General features: G+C 39.4%; 1 protein-coding gene across 1 annotated transcript in view; it reads left to right on the top strand.

Moving 5' to 3' along the window:
* Window positions 1-26,626, top strand: part of Elp2 (elongator complex protein 2) — a 273,780-nt gene that overhangs the window by 83,376 nt on the left and 163,778 nt on the right. Inside the window, exon 4 of the mRNA XM_068226276.1 lies at window positions 11,316-11,561. Within this exon, the coding sequence (XP_068082377.1) occupies window positions 11,316-11,561 (246 nt within the window). The remainder of the gene's footprint in view (window positions 1-11,315; window positions 11,562-26,626) is intronic.

Raw genomic sequence — 26,626 nt, 5'->3', positions numbered from 1 at the left:
TTTGATGCATGATTTACTGCTCTATTCACTTTTGTAGAATTATATAATGAGACAATGTTACATATAGCTTATTTTGTTTGTAAGATATAATTTTGTGTACAGAAGAACACATGTAAATTGCTCTGTGAAATATGTATGTCGCATTTGAATGTTACCACAGGTTCCCAATGTTAACCAAGAGCAACATGCTGGATTTTCTAAATTTATGTGGAAAATTTTGAAAATTGTTAATAAACATGATCACTGTGTTCTAAAACTGTTCTAAAAGAGAAAAAAATTTTCCCAAAATTAATAATTTGGGACTGAAAGGGTTAACTAAAGTAAATTAGTTTCCCCATCCTGAGATGGTGCAGCCCCCAATGGAGGGGAGCTGCATGTACCATTTTTACCGCATATCAATTTTCCTGCCATTCTTAAATCTCGGGCAATACGGTACCGGGAATCAAACTCAGACCCCCGAGAACGGCAGCTAATTGTGCTAACCATTACACTGGCGGACATTCTTAACTACAAAAAAACAGACATATAGCATAACTGATGCTTGCTTTACAGTAATTGTGTAGGTCGGACACGAAACTATTCACGTATTTGTATGACGTCATCAGAGCTGTAGTAGGCCTACGCTACGGAGGCGACATTTCTTAACTACGAAACACAGACGTACCGCATGACTTTGAGACGCGTTTTCATTGCATAGGTCGTACGGATGAAACTACTCTCAAATTTGTGTGATGTCATCAGAGCTGCAGTAAGGCTTGTACCCGCTTCGAAGCAGAATCGTTGTTCTTCTCTGATGAATTACGTTGGGGAGTCTTGTATGCAAGATTTATTGTTTTCATTTTCTTTGTCCCAAAGAGCCATGGGGGGGGGGGGTCTAATATGAGAGTAAATACTGTATTAATGTTATTGGTTCCTTACTAATACAGTAATATTAGTTAAAAAAATATTTTATGAATCAGGACCCTTTCAGACGTACAAGCAATTCTTGGTCTTCCTCGATCAGTAGTCTTTGGTGCTACGGATCCTGTCTCAGCAACACTATGATAAACAGCAGCAAAGGTTGGATGACTTGGCTGTCTTCAGTCTGGAAACGACCTCTGATACGGTCGTGCAGCCTCGCATTCATTACCACCATTCGTGCGGCCATACATAAAAATCAAGTTTTCGTACTCGTGAAATGAATATCCTGCCATGGTTGAATGGAACACTTTCACTGCAACATGTACACAATTGAAACGTTAAAGACAGACTAATAGGTACACTTTCAGTGAACTCACTACAGGTACACAAATGTCTAGTAACAAATATAAACATGTTTCCATAACAAAGCATTACTGTCTACGTAGAATACAAGTATAGATAAATGAAGTTGTTGGGCTAGACTTGGAAATCCATTAAACATAAACATAAATTTTCATTAATAAATTAATGCAAAAACAAAACGATTTGGCACATATGTTTATATCACCTTTTTTCTTGTTTCAGTGTAAGGAACCAATCGCCAAAGTTTGTAAAAGTATTTTAGAATAACCGTGTATTTCAAAGGGATGTGTGAACACTTGTTACATGTTTTGAAAGTATGTCATCAGCTGCTACTCTTTTCCGAGAATACGTTTTTCTCTTGCAGTTCCTCTTAAAGTCTATTGGCTCCTTGGAGATGTCGCTGATGACTGATCAAGCCAATCTTTGCTTGAAACATGTGGCCACACAAGTCGCATCTAAAGGTGGGTGGAGGACGTGGTTGGATCTGACGTAGTTTCCGCTTTTCGTGTCTTTCAGTTTCTTGTCTGCGACGTGCCTGCTCAAAAAGTGAGACACCTTCTGCAGTAGCTTTGCGCCAGAGAACACAGTTTTGTGCTGTTGTTGCCCAGCTGTCAGCATTTATGTTGGTGCTATTCATAGTCTTCTTAAGCTGGTCTTTATAACGTTTCAAAGGAGCACCTTGAGGCCTTTTGCCATGACCAATCTCACCGTAGAGAAGTTGTTGAGGCAGTCCGCTATCATTCATATGCTGGATGTGACCAACCTATCTAAGCCGATGAGTGATGATGAAGGCTTCTATGCTGTTCATATGTGCCTCGTCAAGAACTGCTGCATTGCTCATGTAGTCATCCCATTTGATGTTTATGATGGATCTAAGTTTCTGCTGATGGAAGCGTTCCAGTTTCTTTATGTCATAATGATAAAGTGTCCAGGTTTCACATACACAAAGTAATGTTGTTATGACTACAGCTCGGTACACCATTAGTTTGGTATATAATTTGATATCCTTATTCAGGAAAACTCTGTGAGAGAGGCGGCCGTAAGCTGCATGGGCAGAGCGTATTCTATTTTCCACATCCTTTTCTGAGTTGCATTGTGTAGTTAGAATACTACCATGGTAGGTGAATTGTTCTACTTGTTCAAGATGTGTTCCTGCTATGGTGACATTTAGTTCAGGGACAGTATCACCTGGTGCTGGCTGTTTAAGTACTTTAGCTTATGGGTGTTGATGGTCAGACCGAATCGTTCATAAGCTTCCTTAAGCCAGTTGATGGATGTTTGAAGCTCCTCAGGTGTATGGACAGGTTGTCATCAGCATATTGAAGCTCCATTATCCGAGTATTATGAGTCAATCTCTCAGAACGGAGCCTGGTTTGGTTGAACAGTCTGCCATCATACAGAAACTTAATTTCCACACCTGCATGGTCGATAGTAGAAGTCTCGTGAAGCATGGCTGCCAAGTACAGGGCGAAAAGAGTGGAGGCAAGCACGCAGCCTTTCTTAAGCCCGTTTATGATAGGAAATTCTTCTGATAGCTCATTCTGGTGAAGAACTCGTCCAAACATTCCATTATGAAGAGCCTGGACAAAGCCTACAAAACGGTCAGGACAGGCAAAGTGCCGTTATACTATCCACATAGCTTCTCTAGGAACAGAATCAAAGGCCTTTTCCAGATTGTGAAATCCAAAAGAAGCGGGACTTGTTTTTCTCTGCATTTCTCTTGGATTTGTCTAGCACAAAAGATCATGTCAATGGTACCTCTTGAGGTCCGAAACCCAGATTGAGACTCAGGGAGTACCATTTTGGAGACAGTCTGAAGACTGTTCAGCAAAATCCTAGCCAGAACTTTTCTTGCTATGGATAGTAGGGAAATACCATGATAATTGCCACAGACACCTCAATCACCTTTCTTGAAAATGGTACCTGTGGTGGCATTTTTAATGTCGGCAGGCACCTTCTGTGTTTCCCAAATTATTAGAATTAGGGAGAAAATCCTGGTCTTCAAAGATAGTCCTCCACTTTCAATAAGTTCTCGAGGGATGTTATCTGGTCCGGGAGATTTTCTTGGTTTCATACTTTTGAGGGCTTTGGTGAATTTATGGAAGGTTGGTTGGACTACCATCCACAGTTGCAGAGGATATTGTGGCACTTGTTGGAGGAAGTCTTTGGCAGCAGTTGAGCTTCGATTCAAAAGTAGGTTGAAGTGTTCCTTCCACCGTCTTAATATGTCTCGACTGTCTGTAAGGATGGTGTCATTGTCAATGGCTTTCAGCACACCTGATGAAGAGCGAGAGGGCTCAAAAATTTCCTTTAGTTTTTCATAGAAATTCTGAAGGTCTCTGGTATCGGACAAAGTCTGGAGTTCCTTGGCTTTCTGCTGCCACCATTCATTTTTCATCTGTCGTATATCAGCCTGACATTTCAACTTAAGCTCTTGGAAACGCGCTTTCTTCATTACAGAGGAAGGGTCTTGTGTAAGGGATAAGTAGACTTCCCTTTTTTTACAAATTAGTTTGAGAATGTTTTCATTATCATCATTATCATTTGGGACATATGTTTATATCACCTTTTTTCTTATTTCAGTGTAAGGAACCCATCTCCAAAGTTTGTAAAAGTATTTTAGAATCACCCTGTATTTCAAAGGAATGTGTGAACACTGTTGTTATATGTTTTGAAAGTATGAAAGCAGAAAAAAAGAAGCACTGAGGAAGAAAATATATTATAAGTAGTTAGAGGTACACAGAACAATCTCAGGTAAAGTTAACCTCGCAGAGAAGCAACAACTACCACATTTAATTTGTCAACAACTTAGTAAATAGAGCACAAATACCAATAAGTTTTTTGGGTACAGCATACGGTTTAGAAAAAATGTTCTTTTCAAATAACAAATACCAAATTTAATAGATCTGCAGGTTGCCAGTGGACTGGATATGAGTATAGGCCACCAGAATTGTAAATCAGCCACCAGTATAATTAATTGTATCAGTTCAGAAAAGTTATTTATAAATTACTTTGTTCCTCAATATATTGTTGATCCGGGTTTTACTTCCTCTATTCCATAGTGTGGTTGTGTCTGCCATTTTAATGTAAGGCCGTGGGTGGAACCAGTCAGCCTGGATCAGCCGTGAGTGACATCACCATATTATGACCCCACCCACTTTTTGCTGCAGCAAAAATTCAGGGAAGAACCAAGCATGCAAGGCCAGCCCTCTCTGTCACCACTACTGTCGTTGCTCTGTGACCTCATCGCAGGCCTCCCTGACAGGGCAAGAAAGGACCTGAAGAGGAACCCAGCGACTGTTTGAACCACACTGTCTCTAGCAGTGAAGATGGGTTTTATATGGTTTCCCATTTTCATACCAGATAAATTCTGGGGCTGTACATTAATTAAGGCCACAGTTGCTTTCTTTCTGCTCCTAGCCCTTTCCTATCACATCGTCGCTGTAAGACCGATCTGTGTTGGTCTGATGTAAAGAAATCATTTAGAAAAAAAAAGAACCCAGATCTTTCTGATTCTAGTGGTTTCGATGGACTTCCACTTTCATGAAGTATGTGGAAGGGCCGATCTCCTTATGTAAGGCAGGCCGGACAAGCTTCAAGGGTTCACTTCTACCAGTGATTGTGACAGTTCAGTTCTGTGTGTGATATTGCTGTGGAGTGAGTACTGTTGTGTGTGAACTGACGACAGATGCAGAACTGTGCAGCTGAATGACGAGGGACAGTGATCTAAGATTGCTGCGAGTGCATGGACTGTGTATCACGTTCAGAGTTGTGAGACTGTATTGCACGTGTGCAAACTGTGCACTGTGCAGCCACTTTAGTTATACAGTGAGTTTAATCGTTAACTGCCCTAGGGTCAAGTTGACAGTTGCAAAAGTGTATGTAGTGTAATTATTTTAGCTGTAAGCGCCAGAGTGAATAATTAGTGTGACTGAACAGTGAGAACAGAGAGAGAACGAGCCTGAACTGTGCAGTTGTGTAAGTAATTATTAGAGTTAGTTAATAAACCTTACCCCTTCAATATTCATATCTCCCACTATTATTAGTCACTCATTTTGTATACATTTCCCCACAGGGTGAGTTGGCCATGCAGTTAGGGTCCCTTAGCTGTGAACTTGTATTTGTGAGTGATGGTTCGAATCCCACTGTCGGCAGCCCCGAAGATAGTTTTGCATGGTTTCCCATTTTCACACCAGGCAAATGCTGGGGCTATACCTTAATTAAGGCTACGGTCGCTTCCTTTCCAGTCCTAGCTCTTTCTCATTCTTATGTCACAGAAAACCTTCAGTGTATTGGTGTGACTTTTAAACTTTAACAAGAAAAATATCTTCACTTCAGTGTTTTTATCTCCAATGTGTGGGTCATATATTTAAGCAAATAACTTTCTCCATTATCTGACTGAATTTTCTGTGAAATGATGATTGTTTTATGTGGCCAACATCAAGATCATCCGTCCTCTTAATATGATTATCCTGTCATATACATACTTAATTTTTTCTTGTATATTCTAAAAAAAAATTATTTACCTATCCTTCAGTGTCATTTCTTCTCTTCTTTTGCATTTTTTCTTACGTAGCCCAAGGATGACGAAGTCCTTGTCTTTCAAGAATTGAAGAAGTTCTTTCTTATTTGTCTATAACATAATGATCTTTCCCTAGTCAATGATCAGCCTTGTGTCAGAAGATTTACCAGCACATAAAAGAACTCCTGCGGGACTAAATTTTGGCGTCTCCGAAAACCGTAAGAGTAGTTAGTGGGACGTAAAGCAAATAACATTATTATTAATAATAATAATTATTACGTAGGTGGATCAAAAGGTTAGTTGCACTAACGCCCTGCAGCAGCGCGCTGTGTGTCGCAAACGTGGGCACAGCGTAGAAAGGGACAGACACTGCCCACACGTCTGTTAGGCAGGTCGCTGTGGTGCCTCGTCTAGTATTGGGTGAATAGCGTCCAACGTCAACTGGACGTTCACTCCAAATACGAGGTGCGTGCGACAATCCGATTCCTTTGGGCCAAAAGGAAGAATTGCACGGACATTCATTGTGAAATTAGTGCTGTGTATGGGGAGCGAGCCATTTCCCGGCAAGGTATCGTAAAGTGGTGTCAGCAATTCGAAGCTGGACGCTCGGATATCACGGACAACCATTGCGAAGGCAGGCCCGCAACGTCCAGGACCCGTGCAAAGGTCAACAGTGTGAATGTGATCATTAGACAGAACCGGCGCATTAAACTGAGAGAAATCGCGACGCAGCTGAACATGTCATATGGCAGTGTGTTCGCCATTGTTCACCAGGACCTTGGATATCGTACGCTGTGTCAAAGATGGGTCCCACATCTTCTCACCGATGAGCACAAGGGACAACGTTTCCAATCCTCCCTGGCATTTTTGTAACGGTATACCACAGACGGCAACGGATTTCTGCGGCGAATCGTCACAGGCGACGAAATGTGGGTCCACCACTTCACCCCCGAAACGAAGCGAACATCAATGGAATGGGTGCACCCCTCATCACCACAACTAAAGAAGGCCAAGGTTCAACCTTCAGCTGGCAAGGTTATGGTGACAGTGTTCTTTGACATGGAGGGTTTGCTGCACGTGGAATTCATGCCAAAAGGAACGACGATGAACGCGGTGTCGTATTGTCAAACGTTGCACCGGTTGCGTCAAGCAATTAAAGAGAAGCGCCGGGGGAAATTGAGCGCCGGTGTGATTTTGTTGCACGATAACGCAACACCTCACAAGACCCGCCAAACGAGAGAACTGCTGCAGCGTTTCAGTTGGGAGGTCTGGCAACATCCACCCTACAGTCCCGACCTAGCGCCATGTAACTTTCATCTGTTCGGTAAGCTCAAAACGGAGCTCGGTGGTAGACGTTTTCGGACCGATGAGGAGGTGAAGGCCGCTGTCTCAGAGTGGTTGCAGAACGCTGGAGGAAATTTCTATGCATCCGGCATTGACAAGTTGGTTGTGCGTTCGCAGGAATGTTTGGAGTTTCTTGGAAACTATGTGGAAAAGTGACGTTACAGTGTATGTTGTTATAGTCGTGTTGCTGTTGTATAGGTGGTGTAATAAATGGCCATAACTGGCAAGTGCAACTTATTATTATTATTATTATTATTATTATTATTATTATTATTATTAAAAGGGTTAGGATTTTTAGGTGCACACCTTTTTTGTTAGGGTAAATTGAAGCTGTTCAGAAAGATATCAAAGTGTGAAATTTTTTTTCTAGTTGCAAAAAGGCATTTTTCATGCATCTTTTTCCCTTTTTTGGAACTTTTGTCCCTTTTTCCCCCAACCATGCCCATAATACCATTTTCCCCCTTTTTTCTTTCAATTTTAATTCCAACTTATTCTATAAGATTTCTAATCTATATAAAATATATGACTTTCAATTAACGTCTCCTCAGCTTGCTGTGTAGGTGTGAATAGTAAGCCTACCTCTTTCAGTATACACCGCGCGGGAGTAGAAAGCACACCTGCAGCAATGGAAAATAATTGTGTGTTCGACGAAACCTCTTTCTCTCCCTTTACCGCTATAATGTAGCCCGCAATAATGCAGTTGACAATGAGTGATTCTATCCCACCAGAATCAGTAACCTGCTGTTTGTGAGTGTGAGTTTGTTACTGTGAGAGACGTCATCTGTTTGCATGGAGGTGGAGGTTGGTGATGCAGAGATGTCGGCAACCGCACCCGTGTAGTTCCGAAAATTGAGATTGGGTTGTGCTCGAAGCTACTAGAAATCGCTGAAACTGCAGTTCCAGCATGAATGAGAACATTCTGGTAACTGTCGCGGTGTTATAAGAGAGTGTGGACAGAAAGTGAGCGAGTGAGCGCAAGAGTGAGTTGTGTGATAGTCACATTGAGTTAGCAAGTGAACTGGTGTTAGCACTTTGTTACATTACTAAACGAGTGTACTACTAAATTTTACCATGCCAAAGGTGTCCAGAGCATGATTTATTGCTCTGGCTCAGGAATTCAAAACAAGATTTCATAGACACTGATGGAACTGTTATGCGATGTACTATTTGTGATTCAAGAATTTTGTTAGATGAAAAACACCAGCGAGATTGCATCAAACAACACATTTTCAGCTCTAAGCATCAAATCGCAGCAACCTCTATTATGAAATGCGTTTCAACAGAATTCTTCAAAAAGCCAAAATTTGAAGGAATTAAACATAGATTTGTGTGCAGCTCTATCGCGAGCAGGAATTACACTCAATAAGCTGAACCATCCAGCTTTCAAGGGATTTCTTGAAAAATACACAAAGATGTCAATGCCCGATGAGAGTACTTTAAGAAAAAACTACATGGAGCCTGTTTGTTAAGAAACCATACAAAGAATCAAGGAGAAAGTGTCTGATTGCAATGTGGGAATCATTGTAGATGAAACCATAGACTCAATGTAATGATATATTTGGAACATTTTAGTTTTCCCTTAGCAGGGGAGAACGTTAAGCCCAAGTTGTTAAAAATGTATAAGCTGCAGAAAGCCAATGCCAGTACAGTAATGCAATCAATTATGGACTTTTGCCAAAAACTCTGGCCTACTGGTATTGAGTTTGAAAAACTTCTTGTGGTTACGGACCAAGTTCCATACATGGTTTCAGCTGTTAACCAATTGAAACCTTTATTCCTTAAGTTGAAGCATGTGACATGCTTGGTTCACAGGGTTTGTGAATCTATAAGGAACAAATATGACATCTCAAATCAGTTCATCTCTGCCCTGAAGAAAATTCTACTGAAAGCTCCAAGTCATGTTGTTGCCTACAGGGAAACCACTGGCCTGCCCCTTCCAAATTTCCTGGTCGTTACTCACTGGGGATCATGAATTGAGTGTGCTGCTATGTTGTGTGAGAATTTTGACAAAATTAGAGAGTTTGTGCTTTCTTTGGATCCAGTCATCGCAGGTGCAATTTACTGTAGAAAATACATAATTTGCAGACAGAACTATATTGTGTCCATAGTTACAAGTACCTGACTGCAATTATTAAACGATTAGAAGAACAAGGTCTTGAAAAGGAAAAACAGTGGGATATTTTTACTTCTGTGAGGGAGCGGTTAGATGGCTTTGCCAAAGACAAACTTGAGTCTAGTCTTCAGAAGAATCCAGACATTGAGGAAATCGTCACATCTGTAGAGTTGCCATTCCGAGTGAAAACAAGGTTTGCCCCACTGGTTTCTGTGGATGTCGAAAGAAGATTTAGCATCTACAAAGACATTCTATCTCCTAATAGAATACTTTTAAAAATGTAGAGATGCTTAATGTCTTGAAGTACAACAGCTTCATGTTTTTTCCTTCTTTTGATCAGTGATAATTTGATGTACTTGTTGGTAATTCAGTAAACTAGAATAGAGGAAAGAGAAATCATTGAATTAGTTGAATAAACCAGCACCTTTTTGTCCTTTTTTTTTTTTACCTTACTTGAGCACTTTTTCCCTTTTTTAATCTGAAATTTGCACCTAAAAATCTTAACCCTGATGATGATGATGATGATGATGATGATGATGATTATTATTATTATTATTATTATTATTATTATTATTATTATTATTATTAATGTCCATCTGGGTGAGGTTTGATACTAGGCACTTAATTTTTGCTGCTCTAAAAATCTTTACCGGGTGAGTTGGCTTGTGGTTAGGAGCGCGCAGCTGTGAGCTCGCATCTGGGAGATAGTGAGTTCAAACCCCACTGTTGGCAGCGCTGAAGATGGTTTTCCGTGGTTTCCCATTTTCTTACCAGGCAAATGCTGGGGCTGTACCTTAATTAAGGCCACGGCCGATTCCTTCCAATTCCTAGGCCTTTCCTGTCCCATCATCGCCATAAGACCTATCTGTGTGATGGTACCCCCCTGCCTGTTGTAAGAGGTGACTAAATGGGTCGTCCTAGGTGCGGACGTGGATGTTGGCATTGGAATCATGAATTGTACCCCCTGTGAATGGGAGGGAGGGTTTGATTGCATCCACAGGTAATCTCTGCCTGTAGTAGAAGGCAACTAAAAGGGTCATGTGGCCATCATTCCCCTCTTGAGGGTTATTTGTTGACCAATCAAAATTTATGTGCATGCTGATTGGGGAAGGGCTTCTTACGTGTACAATTATGCTCAAAAGCCCAGATGGTATCCACAACCCATCGGGTGGGAGCGCCATGTACCCTGCAGTAGTATCCATTTGACAACACAGTCCCCCGAACAGCCGGATGCCAAAGCGTATTACTATTATCATTTAACTTTTATTTATTTGATTATTCTTTTAAGCTCTGTATACGCTACGTGGGACATGTCTATACAAGGACTGGAGCTCTGGTGCTTAGTGCCTCATGTTGACTTTGTGTTCTGCAAGGCTTGACATCAATATGGGCACCTTAGGAGAGAGAAACCAGGTCAGGAAGATAACCCAGCAACCAAAAGTCTCCATTGCAAGCAGTAATGGGATAACACTGAGACGTGGGAACTGAGTATCACCTTGTCCTAGGTTTAGCATCGGACCCTGGGCAATACCTGCTATGACCAGGTATGGCTGCATGGTCGGCTGCAGTAACCCCTGATCAGAGTTGATGGTATTTTGGGAGAATGTTTTGAGGCATGGCTTTGAACAAACGTCAAATGCCTGTTAAGGGTGGTCCCCCACTCAATCCTTTTAACTTTTGATTGCCCTAGGGGTGCAACGCTGTGGGGAAAATGCGTAGCATGAAATAATGGGACCCAGCTTCTCTAGGTTCCTGGTTGCTGCCACAACCAATGGGCATAGCTTCAAGTGGTTAAATTGATCCTGTTCAGTTGACACTACAAAGGTGTCTATGGCATAATTGAAGATCTACAGAAAATGCACAGTGATAGTTTGCTGTTCAAGACTTGCACTGCAGTTCAGGCTGGTCGGTTGCTCAGGTTCAACCATTGTGGCAAAATTCTTGTCTAAGTGGAAGAGCACTAACAGATCATGTAATAAACAGGTGCATTATTATTCATGTTTTACTGTTTTACTGTTTACTGTAATTGTTATGTGATATAGAAGGTTTGTTTATTCTGTTTTCTGTGTGCAGATTCAGGTGATCTGTTGCTGGCTAGTGCATCCCAAGATTGTACGATTCGTTTATGGAGACTCTCCATATGTGAGGAACCCTCGACGCACAGTTCTGTTGGCAATATGGTTCCTGAGAAGGCAATTAAGTTAGAAAATCGAGTATTCTATGCAGGTGGTTGCTTTTATGCTGTGGAGATGGATGCTGTTTTGACTGGCCATGAAGGTGGTGTCTATGGGATTAACTGGGCTCCAGCAAAATTTTCTGGTAATTATTTAAGATTCGTTTCTATGATTTAGATTGTGTAGTCTCCATCTAAAATCTTAGATACGTTATTTTACTTATTCCACCTTATTTTTAATGTCTAGGTTACAATTTTAATTTGTTTATTTTCATAAATATGATTGTTAATATACTGTTTGATTTTGTCTTGATAGTTGTGCAACTTCTAATCTGTTATTTGTTAGCTGAGTCACTTGACACAGCTCTCACCTCATGAAATAAATTCCAGCCAATGCATTTGGAATGTTTGTACATTGAATCTACCTAAAACATTTTTGCTGCTTTTAATATGCTCGTAATCTGAAGAGTAAACTGTGCATATGCAATTTGTCGTGAACTGGGTTCGTGACATGCCTCTTGCATATCAAGAAGTGAGTGAATGGACTCAAACGAGATTCAAATCAGTGAACTCCAGGGTATAAAACCTGTGATATGAGGAGTAACAATTGTATGAACACATGTAAATATGAAGGGAAATTACAGGAGAGTCTGTATAATTCACAGTTCATAATAATAATAATAATAATAATAATAATAATAATAATAATAATAATAATAATAATAATGAGAATGATAGAAAGAATATTTCAAAGAAGGAATCAGAACATTCTATGTTGCGTTGAAACTTGTAAGTAAGAGTGGTGACTCAATATTAAGAAAGGTGCAAGCGAGCTGCGTATTTCTTGTGGATGTCACGTGTAAGGGCCATATGGAAAGCTTCCAAAATGTTTGAGAACGTCGTGTTTAATTGTAATATGACAAGGAGGTCCCATGCTAAGGAACCAATCAAAGAACAGTGAGACTGTGACATGTACGAGTGATTAATGGTGGTGATGCATTGTTCAGTGGAGTGTTCTCGAAGGAATTGGAGAAGGTATATAAAGTGATATCTCTTAAACAACACGGCTTTTTGACTCTGGGCTGTTTGACTGCGTTGGCCAAAGGCCCTGTCGCTCCGCGAGCAGATAGTTAGATGGCCAAGGAGAACTGTTAATGATGTTGGTAAACTTTGAGTAGAGCTGCAAGTGTGTTAGCTAAAAGTACTAACAGGATAGAGGAACAATGGGCTTCTGAACTGAGTGAGATTCGTTAGTGAACGATCACAGGCTTTTCCACAACAGTAGTCAATTGCGTGTTGGAATTTAATAAATATAAACTAGCTATTATTCTTATTCGGGGAAGTTTCACCTCGCCATCGAAGGAACGGGTTCCAGGGATGCTAGCAAAGAAGAAAGAAGAAAATAAAAGAGAAGACCTCAACTGTACGGAGATCGGCTCCATCCGGTAGTTAAGTATTCAACCAGTGAACATATATGTTCTTGTGTGTATTATAAAAACTTAAAAGAATCACAGAAAGATCTGAAGTTTGAAATTTGAGATTTAAATGGTGTCATAGTACATGGTGTCAGAACTGTATGTGATTGTGTATATTTGTATATATTTATGTACAGTATAATTAAGGGTCTTAGAATACAAGTGAAATTCAATCCTTTCCAATCTGATTATACTCTCCCAAGTCCCCAGCCTGCCCTATCCTTAGGATATGACAGGTGGACTTAAAAAAATTGGTGTCAGCTTGTGGTATAATAATTAATTCGCAATAAATTACAAAAAGAAATTGGTGTTCATTTGGTGTGCAGATATATAAGTATAATTACGATCACCGTAAGCATTGCTTAGTGATCGGAAATATAAGCAAATTGAATTGTAATTGTGTATGATTGCTGTTTGAGGTACATTGTGAGGAAAGCAACGGGAAAGGAAGGAGGTCGAGTCACTTGGAGGCTGAACCAGCAAAAGAAAACAGATATCAGCAGATATTGGGAGTAGTCAATCCAGCTTGGAAACCGGTGGTGTATTTGGAGAGGGTGAGTCAAAAGTCGATTTATAATCGAAGGGTCAAATAGGATTGATAGTCCCACCTGTAGCAATGTAGACGTAATGCATGATACAAGCGGAGTGCTGCATGGCCGCTTTCTATCAGTAACAGAAGCTTTAAAACTCGTAGGGGCTGAATTTGATGGGTTACACCCAGAGAGGTTACAGGAATTTTGTGAAAATGTTGAAACGGTGATAGGGCTAGTTAGGCCGGAAGATCGTGAATTATTTTACAAATTAATACTCACAAGGATTACGAGGGATGCGTGTAGTAAATTATTAGTGCTAGCTGATACAGAAACGTGGGACGATATCAAAGGAGCTTTAGAAGAGTACTACTCCGAGAAACGAACCGTAGAGTTTTATGTGTGCCAATTGTTTGCCGCGAGACAGAGCAAGGGCGAGAATATTGCACAGTGGGCGCACAGAATTGATCGTATGGGAACCTAACCGTGAAACACAATGGTCCAAGGCAAGCCGCTGCTTTCCAGGAAACACCAGGTATGAGCGGTACGGAAACTGGTGAAGACCAGCTTTGTGCAGTGTATTAGAGACGAAAGATACAATCTCTTGTTAAGAGCCGGGATGCGCAAATATTAGAACGTTAGAACAGAAAAAGAAAGTAGTGTGACTGAAAACGGGAAATCCAAACCCCGGGAGTACAACAGAAGGGACATGAAAGGGATAAACAATATGTAGATGTAGATGGGCCGAAACAGTATGTGAAGGGAAAAGGGACCCTAGATACATGCTTAAACTAAGCAGGGACCGCTAAAACGAGGTGAGAATGGACAAAAGAATGGCTGAAGGTGTAATAGAAAATAAGGGAATTCTATCAGGGGTATACATAGCGAGTTGTTTAACGAAAGCACGAGATCACAAACCCGTGACGGGCCTAAGGACAAGTCCCAACGAAGCAAAGGCCCATGGTAGAGACCGCAACCCAGAAAAGTGCGGAAAAGTCGCGTAGTCCTCCGCAACAGATGAATAGAGACCAGTCGGTCAGAGAACGGGAACAATCACTCAGAGAACACGACAGAACAGGTTCTATACTGGTACATACTAAAGAGCGGGTTAAGCCCTTCAAATTTCTGGTAGATACAGGGGCTGACATTAACTTAATTTGGGAGAAACGTGTATCGAAGAAAGAGATTCACTACCGTAAACCGATAGTAGAGCTCTCGGGTGTGACAGGAAGAATGTCACGCACTAAGGGGTACATTATATTGCACATAGGGGATTCCTCCCCTGAATTTCATGTTGTCGGAGATGAATTTCGACATTCGTCAGATGGCCTCATAGGAAGAGACCTTCTGCAAGAGAGCATAATTAATTACCGAGACGGGTACGTAGAGATTTTAGATTGAATGTACCCAGTGGGCTTAAGTGTATGTCAGATAAGTGTGACTAATAGGGATATTTTGAGTGCATTAGAAGGCACCGTAGAAGCCAGAATACGAGGTCAGAAGAACCTGCTTCAGTTTCTACTGGATACCGGGAGCGAAATGTTCCTCATAAAGAGGCAGGTAGTGCCAAGGGAAGCCATGATTGTTAGGGAACCTGCTCTCAAATTAAAGTTCGTAGGTTCAGAGAAAATCAGAACTAGAGGCACCGTACGACTTCCAATAGGAGAGTCGAATGCAGACTTTCACATAGTGGGTGACAACGTACAGCTCAAGTATGACGGGATAGTAGGCAAAAATATACTCAAGGACAGTATCATAAATTTTAAAGAAGGTTGTGTCATACTAAAGGGTGAGCAACACCACATAACTATGAAAACTGCTCAAGTCCAAGCGATCTGTCTAAGACCTAGAACAGAGTCCAAGGAAGAAGAAAGTGATTCACCTGTTAGTGAGCATAACGATCTAACTGAGGAAGAAAAGTTAGCCATACTGGTGATGCCCATACGTCCCTTGTAGGAGGACATCAAGGGATTACGAGAACGTTAGCGCGAATTAAAGATGTTATACAGTGGCCAAATATGAAGAAGGATGTAGAGGCGTTTATCTGCTTATGTCCTTCGTGTCAGAAAAATAAAATTATGGGTCCAGAGTTTAGAGCACCTATGGTATAACGGACACACCCAGTACGGTGTTCGGAAAGGTAGCAATCGATGTCGTGGGACCACTACCAGTCACGGCAGAGAAGGGAAACAGGTACATAGTTACCTGCCAGGACCAATTGTCAAAATATTTAATTGCCAGTCCGATGGTGAATCAGGATGCTGACCCGGTGGCAAAAACATTAGTGATGAATTTAATCAGTATATTTGGAATTCCTACTACAATCTTGACAGACATGGGAAGTAATTTCATGAGCCAGACTTTTAAGAGGTTATGTAAAATTTTAAGAATTGAAAAGGTCCATATCACGGCATTTAGGCCGCAATCAAACGGAAGTATAGAGCGATCACACAGCGTGATCATAGAATATTTGCGCCATTACGTGTGTAAGGATCAGAACGATTTGGACGAATACTTACCAACAGCTACCTTTGTGTGCAATACTTCAAAACATAGTAACACTGGGTTCATGCCATATGAATTAATATTCAGATGAAAGACTAAGATACCAAGAATTTTGCAGAGGAAACCAGAGCCTACTTATAATGAGCATCAGGATGTAATCAAAGGCCTAACCCGTAGATTACAGGAAAACCATGAGATCACATGAAAGACTCTAATTCAGAGTAAAGAGGAAGAGAAACAAAGGTACGATAAGGCACAATATGAGATAATCTTTCGAGTTGGGACAAGGTATTATTAAGGAATGAAACTTTGAGGCGTGGTAGGTTGAAGAAGCTCGAAAAGCCCTGCAGAGGACCGTACGAGATAGAACGAATTGTTGGTGTAAACTGTTTGTTGAAAATTAATAAGAAAGGGAAATTAATCAAAGTACACAAGAACCAGTTAAAACTGTATGTGTAATGGGTCAAAAATGAATTAGAGGGTTGAGAATTGGCTCCAATTTAGGTCGCGGTAGGTTACACTTCTCTCATACCCCAACGGCGTTTTGAATATAGCGATGGCTGGTGGTAGAGTTCATTTGAAATACTCCGCCAAGTCACATCCTAAATTTCATTGAGAAGGATTGCGAGATTCGAACCTGGTTAACCAAGGGGCCAATAAATAATTGGTGGAATGGAACACAATGCGTGCTATCGTGACAAACGTCAGAAAGGTTATGGTTAGTGAGAGCCCCAACCTAGACGTCAATCTCGCACCAGGGAAACAAGACTAAGAGTTAGATCCCATAGAGTAGTAATAGTCAGGGAGATATGATAATTTAACGTGTGCATATGACAAGGTGAACAGAAAAGCTCCAGCTGAATTAAAAGTGAAAATTATACCCATAATATGATGTGAGAGTAGGTTTACTGAGTAAGGAATTGCAATATTGAAAGGGCGAATGAGTGACTAATTACCAGTCACGGCTAACATAACTGTACTTCAGCAGATAACGGGAGACCGTAGCCTGTGACAGGAGTTGTTGTAAACATGGCAAGCCTTGCCACTGATAATAGAGCGAGTCGAACAAACCTTACTGCAGCAATTACGTATACGGGAGCGAAATGACATAACGACCCAACAGGGATGTACAAATTAGGACAGCGATATGAAATATGGTGGTGCCTGCACTTGACATAACCAAGTGCGGGGTACAAACCCCGGCATGGGAATTGTTCATTAGGGTAATACCATGTGCGTACCACATGACATGGTGAACATAACCCGCATTAGAAGTGAGTTACTATTATAGTGTTTGAAGTTCAGTGAAACATATGTAATTGCAAATTTTGCATAAATATAGTACTCCTACAGTACAGTACAGTACAGTACAACCATAGCGTATCGAAGAGGAAGTGCAACATCTCCGTTTGCCCGTAAGAGAGCTCAAGAGGTTGGTGGGACACCCGCTTGGTGGCAGCACAGGCGATTGTTTTGTCAACATAGATCCTTGGCCATTAGCCCACGTTATATTCGCCTTCAGTTGTAGTAATTTTTATTGCTCATTATTGTTGCTGTCAGAGATGTTTCGACAGTTTGCATTTTTAGTGTATTCATGATTGAGTGGTGTGAGAAGTGTTATGTTTTAAACACCTCGGTCTTTGTCACTATTGTGCTATAAGGCAACGTATATCAGTGTGGGAGGAAACTACCACATCATACCCTCGTGTTTTGTACCCGGCTGCAGATCTGGATACAACCGATCATCTTCAGGTAGGCATTTCTTTAGGCCCCCTAAAGAGAGTGGTGTTTTACTGAAGTGGGAGAAGGCTATCCATAGACAAGACCGAAAATTAACTCATAACTGTTTCGTGTGTGACATTCATTTTTGCGATTACTTTCTAGTAAAATTAGATTCGTTTATGGTGAATGGTGAAAGAGTAGAGATACCAAGACAGCGCTGAAAATTAAAACCAGAAGCATTTCCTCACATATTTCCTAATCTACCGAAGTATATTTCTAAGGCAGTTAAGAAACTCAACTCTCCCACGAATAGGCAATCCATACGACGAGATTTCTCTAATGGATGCCCTGAACAGATTGTAAATATTAATGATAGTGATCAACCTGTATGCTGAGCAGTTGAAGATAGCTCTAATGTCACAGATGCTAGGAAAATAATTGCGCTATAAAAGAAGAGGAGATTGAAGAATCAGAAACGTAATTTCATTAGAACGCAGAATCAACTCAATGTCGCTAAAGCTAAGATACATTTGCTTGAAAAAAAACATTTCTGATATAAAATCAGAGAAATTTCACTCGGTCAAAACAATTCGGTTCTCTCAGCAAAAAGGAGAAAAATTTAGTCGATACAATGTTAAAGAAATGTCAGGTGAAAAGTAAAAAAGGAATGAGATATAGTGATGAATTTCTTCTTGATGCACTTCTTTTAAAAAATAAAGTCTCCCAAGGATTATCGGCACTGTTTAAATCATGACCTGCTGCTTTTGCCTTTGAATCCCACTTGAGAAATTTGGTGAAGGGCCTAAAATGTTCGTACGGCATAAATAAGCATGCTACCGCTGCCATAGCATATTTTTTTAATGGAAAGGACGAACATGTACGCTTAGGTATGTTGATATTTGACGAGATAAAGTTACGAGAAGAAATTTGCTTTAACTCGGAATCGTTGCAAGTGCATGGTTTTGTTGATTTGGGGAAATTTACTGACGATAAAAGCAAGGGTCAGTTTTCAAATTGTGCTCTGGTTTTTATGTTTGTTCCTTTTCTATATACTGTAACTGGATACAACCCATAGAGAAATATGCTAGCTGGAACGCCACCCCTGGTGATATAATTGCAAACATTCTCATTCAAGTCATCATACAATTAGAGCAAGTAGGTGTCCGAATCATTGGTTTCACATCGGATGGTAGCCAGTTGAATAAAAAGTTGTGGAAATGCTTAGGAATATCTGGTAACATAAAGAATCTAAATTTTCAATCCAGCTGACTCAAACAGAAAATTATGGGGATTTTCAGATGCGCCACATATATTTAAATGTGCAAGAAATCATTTTCATGACAAAGGACAGGCTAGTTATAATGGCAATATTGTTGATTATTCATTCTACAGGAAAGTTTACGAATGTGACTCGTCTGCTGAATTTTCCGGATTGAAAGTTTGCTACAAACTGACCTTTGCCCACTTGGATCCTAATTCCTTTCAGCGAATGAATGTAAGACTGGCATTTCAACTATTCAGTAGATCAGTCGCTAATGGTATAGCATTCTATCGGGGTATTAAAACACAGGGTTTAGAAGACAGTAAACAAACAGAAATTTTCACAAGCGATTTAAACTGTCTGATTGACGCATTAAATTCAGCTATTCCTACTCAAGCACTGTATAAAGGATCACAGGCACATGAAACTTTAATTAAATGGCAGAATGTTCTCAGAGATACTCAAAATTCATTCGCTTCACAAAGGACACTGGAGTCTTTAAGAGTTACCGTGAAAAGTACCTTAGAAGTGTCTGAATATTTGTGGGAACGCAATTATAGCTATGTTTTGACAGGAAAATTTAATCAAGATCCCCTAGAACGTCATTTTGGTATCCTGCGATCACTAAGTTGTGATGATCATCCATCCACTATTGACTTTCTACATTTACACATGTTGCAATCTATTTACATACCGACTAAACTTGCCTTATCGTCTGGCGGAAACTGTGAGTACAGAGCTGAATCCCCATTGACGTCTCTTGTTAATCAAATGCATATTCTTGCAAGAGAAATTGAAAGTAAAAATCATACAGTGAAGACACAAGCTGTAGATGAAATCCGGGAAAAAATTGTGAACATCGAACATGATATTGAAATACCAGACTGAAAAAAACAGTTTACCTGAGTTAAGTGGGCGGAATTGTAGCAAAGAGTACTTAGTGTATCATTTAGCCGGATACATAGTGCGGAATATTTCCGAAGTGATTCAGTGTGATTTATGTTTTCATTTTCTTTTCGGCAAACCGACCGATAATGTGCCTGCTTCCCTTACACTAATTAAAGATTACGGCTCAATGCAAAGCACTACATATCTCGCGTATGCGTCAGAAAGTGTTTATAATATGTTGTTGCGAGTTGAAAATGCTGTTGTGGAAAAGCTATCGTTTATGGATAGTTTATGGGGTGATCCTTTCTTCGAGTGCTTGGATAAATGAGGTGTTATTAAAGTGGAGTCATCGCATTCGGGGTGCTGTGAAGATCGTGTGCTGTGTTTGCTACCAAAACTAGTATTTCACTACTTCAAATGTCGATTCTTCTTCTGCACGAATGAAATAAGAAGGGAGCTGGTTACTTCGAAGGCAGTGAAATCATCCAAGAAATATTTCAAAATGTCCAGCAGATGAAATCATTTTCAAACGTAAGTTGCATGCTTGAGTTTCTTAGTAGATTTTGATGTAGTAGTCCCAATAATGCCTCTGTTATCCTTGCGCTCAGTCATCACTGTGAATGGCAGTGGCATCTGTGCGGCGGTCCACAGTAACTCGTGAAGATCTCGCACTTCCTCTTCGATGCGCTATGGTACAATGGAAACGTTTCTTTACAGGTCACCTGTAAGGAACAAGAAGGCATAAACTACATTCAAGGTGTGTTGTATAATTTATGTAGTAATTATAGTACATTTTTCGGGATAAATAGTTGGGGAAGGAATAGATTTTCAGGTAACTCCTTATGAGAAAACTCCAGGGATATATTTCAAAGATGAGAGAAATGTGCAGTTGTCTACTACCGAGTGGAAATTGGTCACTCATGTTAACTTAAGTAAATTAGCAGAGGCATACACAGTAATTAGAAAGAACATACAAAAGACTCAGTGAATTAAACTTTACCTGCCAACACGAAGTGCAGATGGAAGTTAGTCCTTTACAGAGGGTACAAGACTTATGAGACACCTTAAAACAGTTTACTAAAAATACAGTAAAACGAGAAAAGAGAGGTTTATTTAATTTTATTAGTGCGTTATCGAAAAGGCTATTTGGAACATTAGATAGTGATGATGCCGAGATGTATCAGAGTAAAATTTTGGAATTAGAGAACAGCTTACGACACTTGAACTTGTGAAAGAACAGATGATTGTCGTAAAGTCTGCACTGCAGTCAATGAATAATACTGTGTATGACATAACGGCAAACAAAATTAAATAAGAATTTAGAACAAATAAAAGGGTTTTTGGGAAACGAAACGAGTCAGTTGAGATGAGAGTTCACTCAGTTAGATATTGAGATTGCCACTAATCGGCATTTAATAGAAATAGAGGATCTCATTTCGGAAGTATATGATCAGTATAAGGTGATATCATCCGGGATAATGTATGTACAGTTAGGGATAATTCATATGCAAATTCTAAGCCCTTCTGAGATTTTGAAAGCTTATAGGAAATTACAAGATCAGTTTCCACAAGGGATGACCCTCCCGTTAGAGTTGGATATGGCCCAAAATTATTTAATTTACAAGATTGTAACTGTAAATGCATTCATGAACAAAAACATGCTGGTGTATTTAGCGGTTATGCCTCTGAGCGACAAGAGAAACTTTCAGTTGTATGAAGTACTTCCTTTGCCCACGCTAATCAAAGACAGTGATAATAATGTAAATAATGTAAAATAAATGTTCATATCAGGGTAGAAAAAGACTTCATTATTATTGACTCAGAACAGCAGTTATATGCATATTTAACTAAAGAACAAGTGAGAGACGGTAAACAGGTAGATGAAATTCACAGATTGTGTAAATGTAGGTATGTGCTAAAATTGGTGCATGGAGAAAAAGACTGTGTTTTAACTTTATTGAAAGGGACAACACCACCACCAAAAGAATGTAATAAAAACTTAATTAAAGTTAATCAGTTTGTATGGTTACCTGAAAGTGACAATAAATATCTGTTTTTGACTCCAGAACTTACAAAGGTAACCGTTAGTTTGTGATGAAACACATAATGTAAACTTGGTAAATGTAGGGATAATTACAGTGTATCAACCTTGCACCATTTATGGACCGAATAGTAAGATACGGTTCACAGGTAGTGTTAACACAACTTATAAAAAGGATGTAATACCAGATGTTTTATTAGAGTATGAATGTTGTGAACATGTTAACAGTGATACAAAATTACAACATCGACGATGTTAAAAACGTGTCAAAATAGAGGATGTGGAAAATTTAGTATTGGAAAAGGAATTATATGCAAAACAGTTATATACAGATGTAAATGTGTATAAAATCATAGTGTGGACAATAGTTGCTTCAATAATTTTGTTGACATCTTGTAAATGCTGTCCATGTTTTTCGGGAATATGTAAGAAAAAGCATTGGGATCATGCTACTGGTTGTTGCACGAAAATTTGCTTTAAGCGGAAAATTGTCAATGAGAATAGGGTTAAAGAAAATGACCTAGTGGTCCATTTTGAGAGACCAAGACTATCGGGTAGTCGCCCTAGTATATGAAAATCAGAAGAAGCTAGTGTAGTTGAGATTGAAAACAGAGCAAGAGTGCACACACCCAGTAGCCCAAGATATAAAGAGAAGGGTAGAGTTTAAATGCCATACAGGGTAGAAAATCCACATCCGAGGAAAGTATGAGAAAATAGAAGTGTCTGAGAGAAGTGTTTGCGTCAAGAGGACGCAAAACACTTCTTCCTGTGCGGGGGAGATGTCGTGAATGGGGCTCACAACGCGCCTCTCGCGTATCAAGGAGTGAGCGATCGAACTTGAATGAGATTCGAATCCGCGACTTCCAGGGTATAAAACCTGTGATATGAGGAGTAGCAATTGTATGAACACATGTAAATATGAAGGGAAATTACAGGAGAGTCTGTATAATTCACAGTTCATAGTTATTATTAATAATAATAATAATAATAATAATAATAATAATAATAATAATAATAATAATGAGAATGATAGAAAGAATATTTCAAAGAAAGAATCAGAACATTCTATGTTGCGTTGAAACATGTAAGCAAGAGTGGTGACTCAATATTACAAAAGATACTTGTGCAAGCGAATTGCATATTTCTTGTGGATGTCACGTGTAAGGGATATATGGAAAGCTTCCAAAATGTCCGAGAACGTCGTGTGTAATTGCAACGTAACAAGGAGGTCCCATGCTAAGGAACCAATCAAAGAAGTGAGACTGTGACATGTATGAGTGACTAATGGTGGTGATGCATTGTTCAGTGGAGTGTTCTCGAAGGAAATGGAGAAGGTATATAAAGTGATATCTCGTAAACAACAAGGCTTTTTGACTCTGGGCTATTTGACTGTGTTGGCTGAAGGCCCTGTCTCTCCACGAACAGATAGTTAGATGGCCAGGGAGAACTGTTAATGGTGCTGGTAAACTTTGAGTAGAGCTGCAAGTGTGTTAGCTAAAAGTACTAGCAAGATAGAGGAACAATAGGCTCTTGAACTGAGTGTGATTCGCTAGTGAATGATCACAGGGTTTTCCACACCAGTAGTCAATTAGGTGTTGGAATTTAATCAATATAAACCAGCTGTTATTCTTATTTGGGGAAGTTTCACCTCGCCGTTGAAGTAACGGGTTCCAGGGATGCTAGCAAATAAGAAAGAAGAAAAGAAGAGAGAAGACCTCAACTGTACGGAGATTGGCTCCATCCCATTGTTAAGTATTCAACCAGTGAACATATATATTCTTGTGTGTAATATAAAGGCTTAAAAAAGACTCGCAGAAAGTTCTGAAGTTTGAAAAGAGATTTGAGATTTAAATGGTGTCATAGTACATGGTGTCATAGTACATGGTGTCAGAAGTGTATATGATTATGTATATTTGTATATATTTATGTATAATGAAGGGTCTTAGAATATAAGTGAAATTCAATCTTTGCCAATCTGATTATACGCTCCCAAGTCCCCAGCCTGCCCTATCCTTAGGATATCACAAATTATATTTGCACATGGGAGTAAAAATGGGTATTCCATACAGCAAGGATAAAGGGAACTAGTTTCCCTTCAAAAACTTGCTAAAAATACCCATATTTTGTCTGGAATTAAGTAGTAGTTTAGAGGGTGTTTAGAAGTAGAGTTTGTGATATATGTTGTTCTTTAGATTTCTGTGTACTAACTGCATGTGTGAATTCTCTCTAATAGTATACAATAACTTGATGTGCATTGTAGTGTGTGTATTTGTAATTAATTGGGAAGGAAATGGTCTGAACATTGAATAAGATAACATCTCAGCATGAGAGATGGAAAATCATTTCAGGGATGGCCATCAGTTGGATCTGAACCCATCTATATTCCAATTCCATGTGTATCCACTACAGTGTCAGCACTTTAATGTGCTTAGCCATTACAGCCAATGGCTAGGGCTTATCATGGTGAATAAGCTGATGAGCCCTCAGATATGAATGGCAATGGCCCTGCGTGATGCCACGTTCTATTTCGAGGAAGGCATAAATTTTTCTGTGAACTTGGGAGAGCTCTAAGCAGTATGAAATTTTTCTTTTCACTTTTTCCCTAGTTTCTTCTTCATAGCCTGGTGGAAAATTAAGGAAATGCTCTGTTCTTAGAATGCTGTAGTTGTATTAATGTGCTTGAGGGGTGTGATTGGCACATTGGCTTGGCGGCTGGGTTTCCGCTGGGATTCTGGTCCTGGTGAGTCCATGGGTAGAATATTCACCTGAAAAGTCTTCTGCATCTGGAAATGTATAACAGACAGCAAAATAAATTGCAAAGGTCCAACTTTTCAATACAAATGTTATTCTCTGTTCAATATGGACCATGATAAAGTTTTTAATTTAAAGTTAAGAACTTCATTTTGGTCCGTATTGAATCTAGATTTACACTATAAATTGAGGATAATTATGTCCACCTTTTCAATACAAAAACAATGTGACGTCATTAACACATCACGTATTTATTACCTTCCAAACATTGGGACCGGTTTCGGCATTATTTGTATGCCATCATCAGCCATAGGAAACTTTGTGACAAGGCCTAAGTACAATGTTAACATAACTTACAACATGCATATATATATATGTATAATATATACAAATTGAACATATTCTTACATGACTATTAAAATTTGGTGTACACCATAAAACCTTAGATTTAAATTGGTAGCATATTTTATGTGACATATTATGACTTATTTCCTTTATACAATTATTTGACTAAAGTTAAAGCTTTTTGTCAGTTTTTATAAATATTACAAAATGTTAATTGAGCATCCAGATAACAATTTTCAATCTTTAAAAAACTTTTATAACTACTAGGCGTTAAAGATAATAGTGCATTTGTTTGGTCAAAAATACTAAATTGACATGCATTAAAATGCAATCGCCTACTGTTAGATTGGAAAACAGTGACCTGTTTGTACTAGGTATGGGGATAAGTTACATTGTAAGTCTTTAGTAATTCTATATCTTGCGTAAATATAGTTTGGTTATTTAATAACAAGTCAAATAAAATGATAAATTCGGCTGATATTTTAAACTTTAAAACATTAATTGTCCATTATAGAGGTCCCTTTTTCAGTGAAGATATATAGTGAGCAAAACAGTTCCTCCTAGAATTGATTATAGGTTCACTCTGTTTTAGGTGGATTTTGGATTGAATAAATTTCTTATTTCGTAATATAATGTCTTTGAGCAATGCTCGTATATGTAATATTCCGTCTTTTATGCCAATGTTCTTAAAATGTAGATCGACTTGATAGAAGTGGACTGGTGAACCGGAATTTCTTGGACCATTACATTAGAGGTCTTTGAGGTTCTAGAAATATCTCGATCCAAGACGGACCTGAGAAGAGAGATATATATACTATGTATTAGCGTAAGAATAACTAAGTTTAATAGGCATTATTTTCATTTAAGTAGAAACTCACCTTAAGCACTTATTTATTTATTTAGCGTATGATGAATACAATATTATTTACAATATATACAACTACCATCTCAAGCTCGTAACTAAAGTTCCATGTCAAAATTTAATAGCCAGAGAAGAGCTTCGTTTGAGACACAGTTTAAGTCCTCAATAGAGCCTCTGTAACTACGCAAAGGACACTCAAATGCAAGGTGTTCCACTGTCTGTTCCCCTTGTCCGCAGTCACATTGCGGTGATGTCTTCCATCCCCATTTGAAGAGAGTGGCTCCACATCTACCTTGGCCGGTCCTAATTCGATTTAGCATCCTCCACTGCCGTCTGGGAAGAGAAAAACCATGAAGCTGGTGAGGAACTGTCTAGCAGAAAGGCAGAAAGCAGACTACGAGTATTAGAAGAGGGGTGGAGCATGTTATGTAGGGGTAGGGGGATCGCGGTAATGCGAGGTTATTGGTCGGGAGGGCGTGGATTGTGGAGGGGATGGTAGATGAGCATATTGCGCACCATTTTGTGTACTGGTTGATTTATTGGTCTTTTTAGATTGTTAATCACTGAAATGAGCGTATCAAACAATATCGTGGGTTTTTCGGATACCTCATTCAGATTATAATTCGGGTTAAAATACTGATCTAATGATATGAAACATTGTTCCGTTATGTCAAGTAAGGGCCCCTTTTCCATTATTTCTACGACGTCAATATCATGGGTGATGACATGAAAACTATGTTTATAGTCATTTATGTGTTGTCCTATAGCTGAAAATCTCCTGTATTTAATGGCGTTGACGTGCTCATTATACCTAACCTTAAACAATGTAAC

This window comes from Anabrus simplex, chromosome 2, assembly GCF_040414725.1.
Source record: "Anabrus simplex isolate iqAnaSimp1 chromosome 2, ASM4041472v1, whole genome shotgun sequence".
Classification (NCBI taxonomy): Eukaryota; Metazoa; Arthropoda; class Insecta; order Orthoptera; family Tettigoniidae; genus Anabrus; species Anabrus simplex.
Note: the sequence above shows the minus strand (reverse complement) of the source record. Positions and strands in the feature narration are given on the sequence as shown.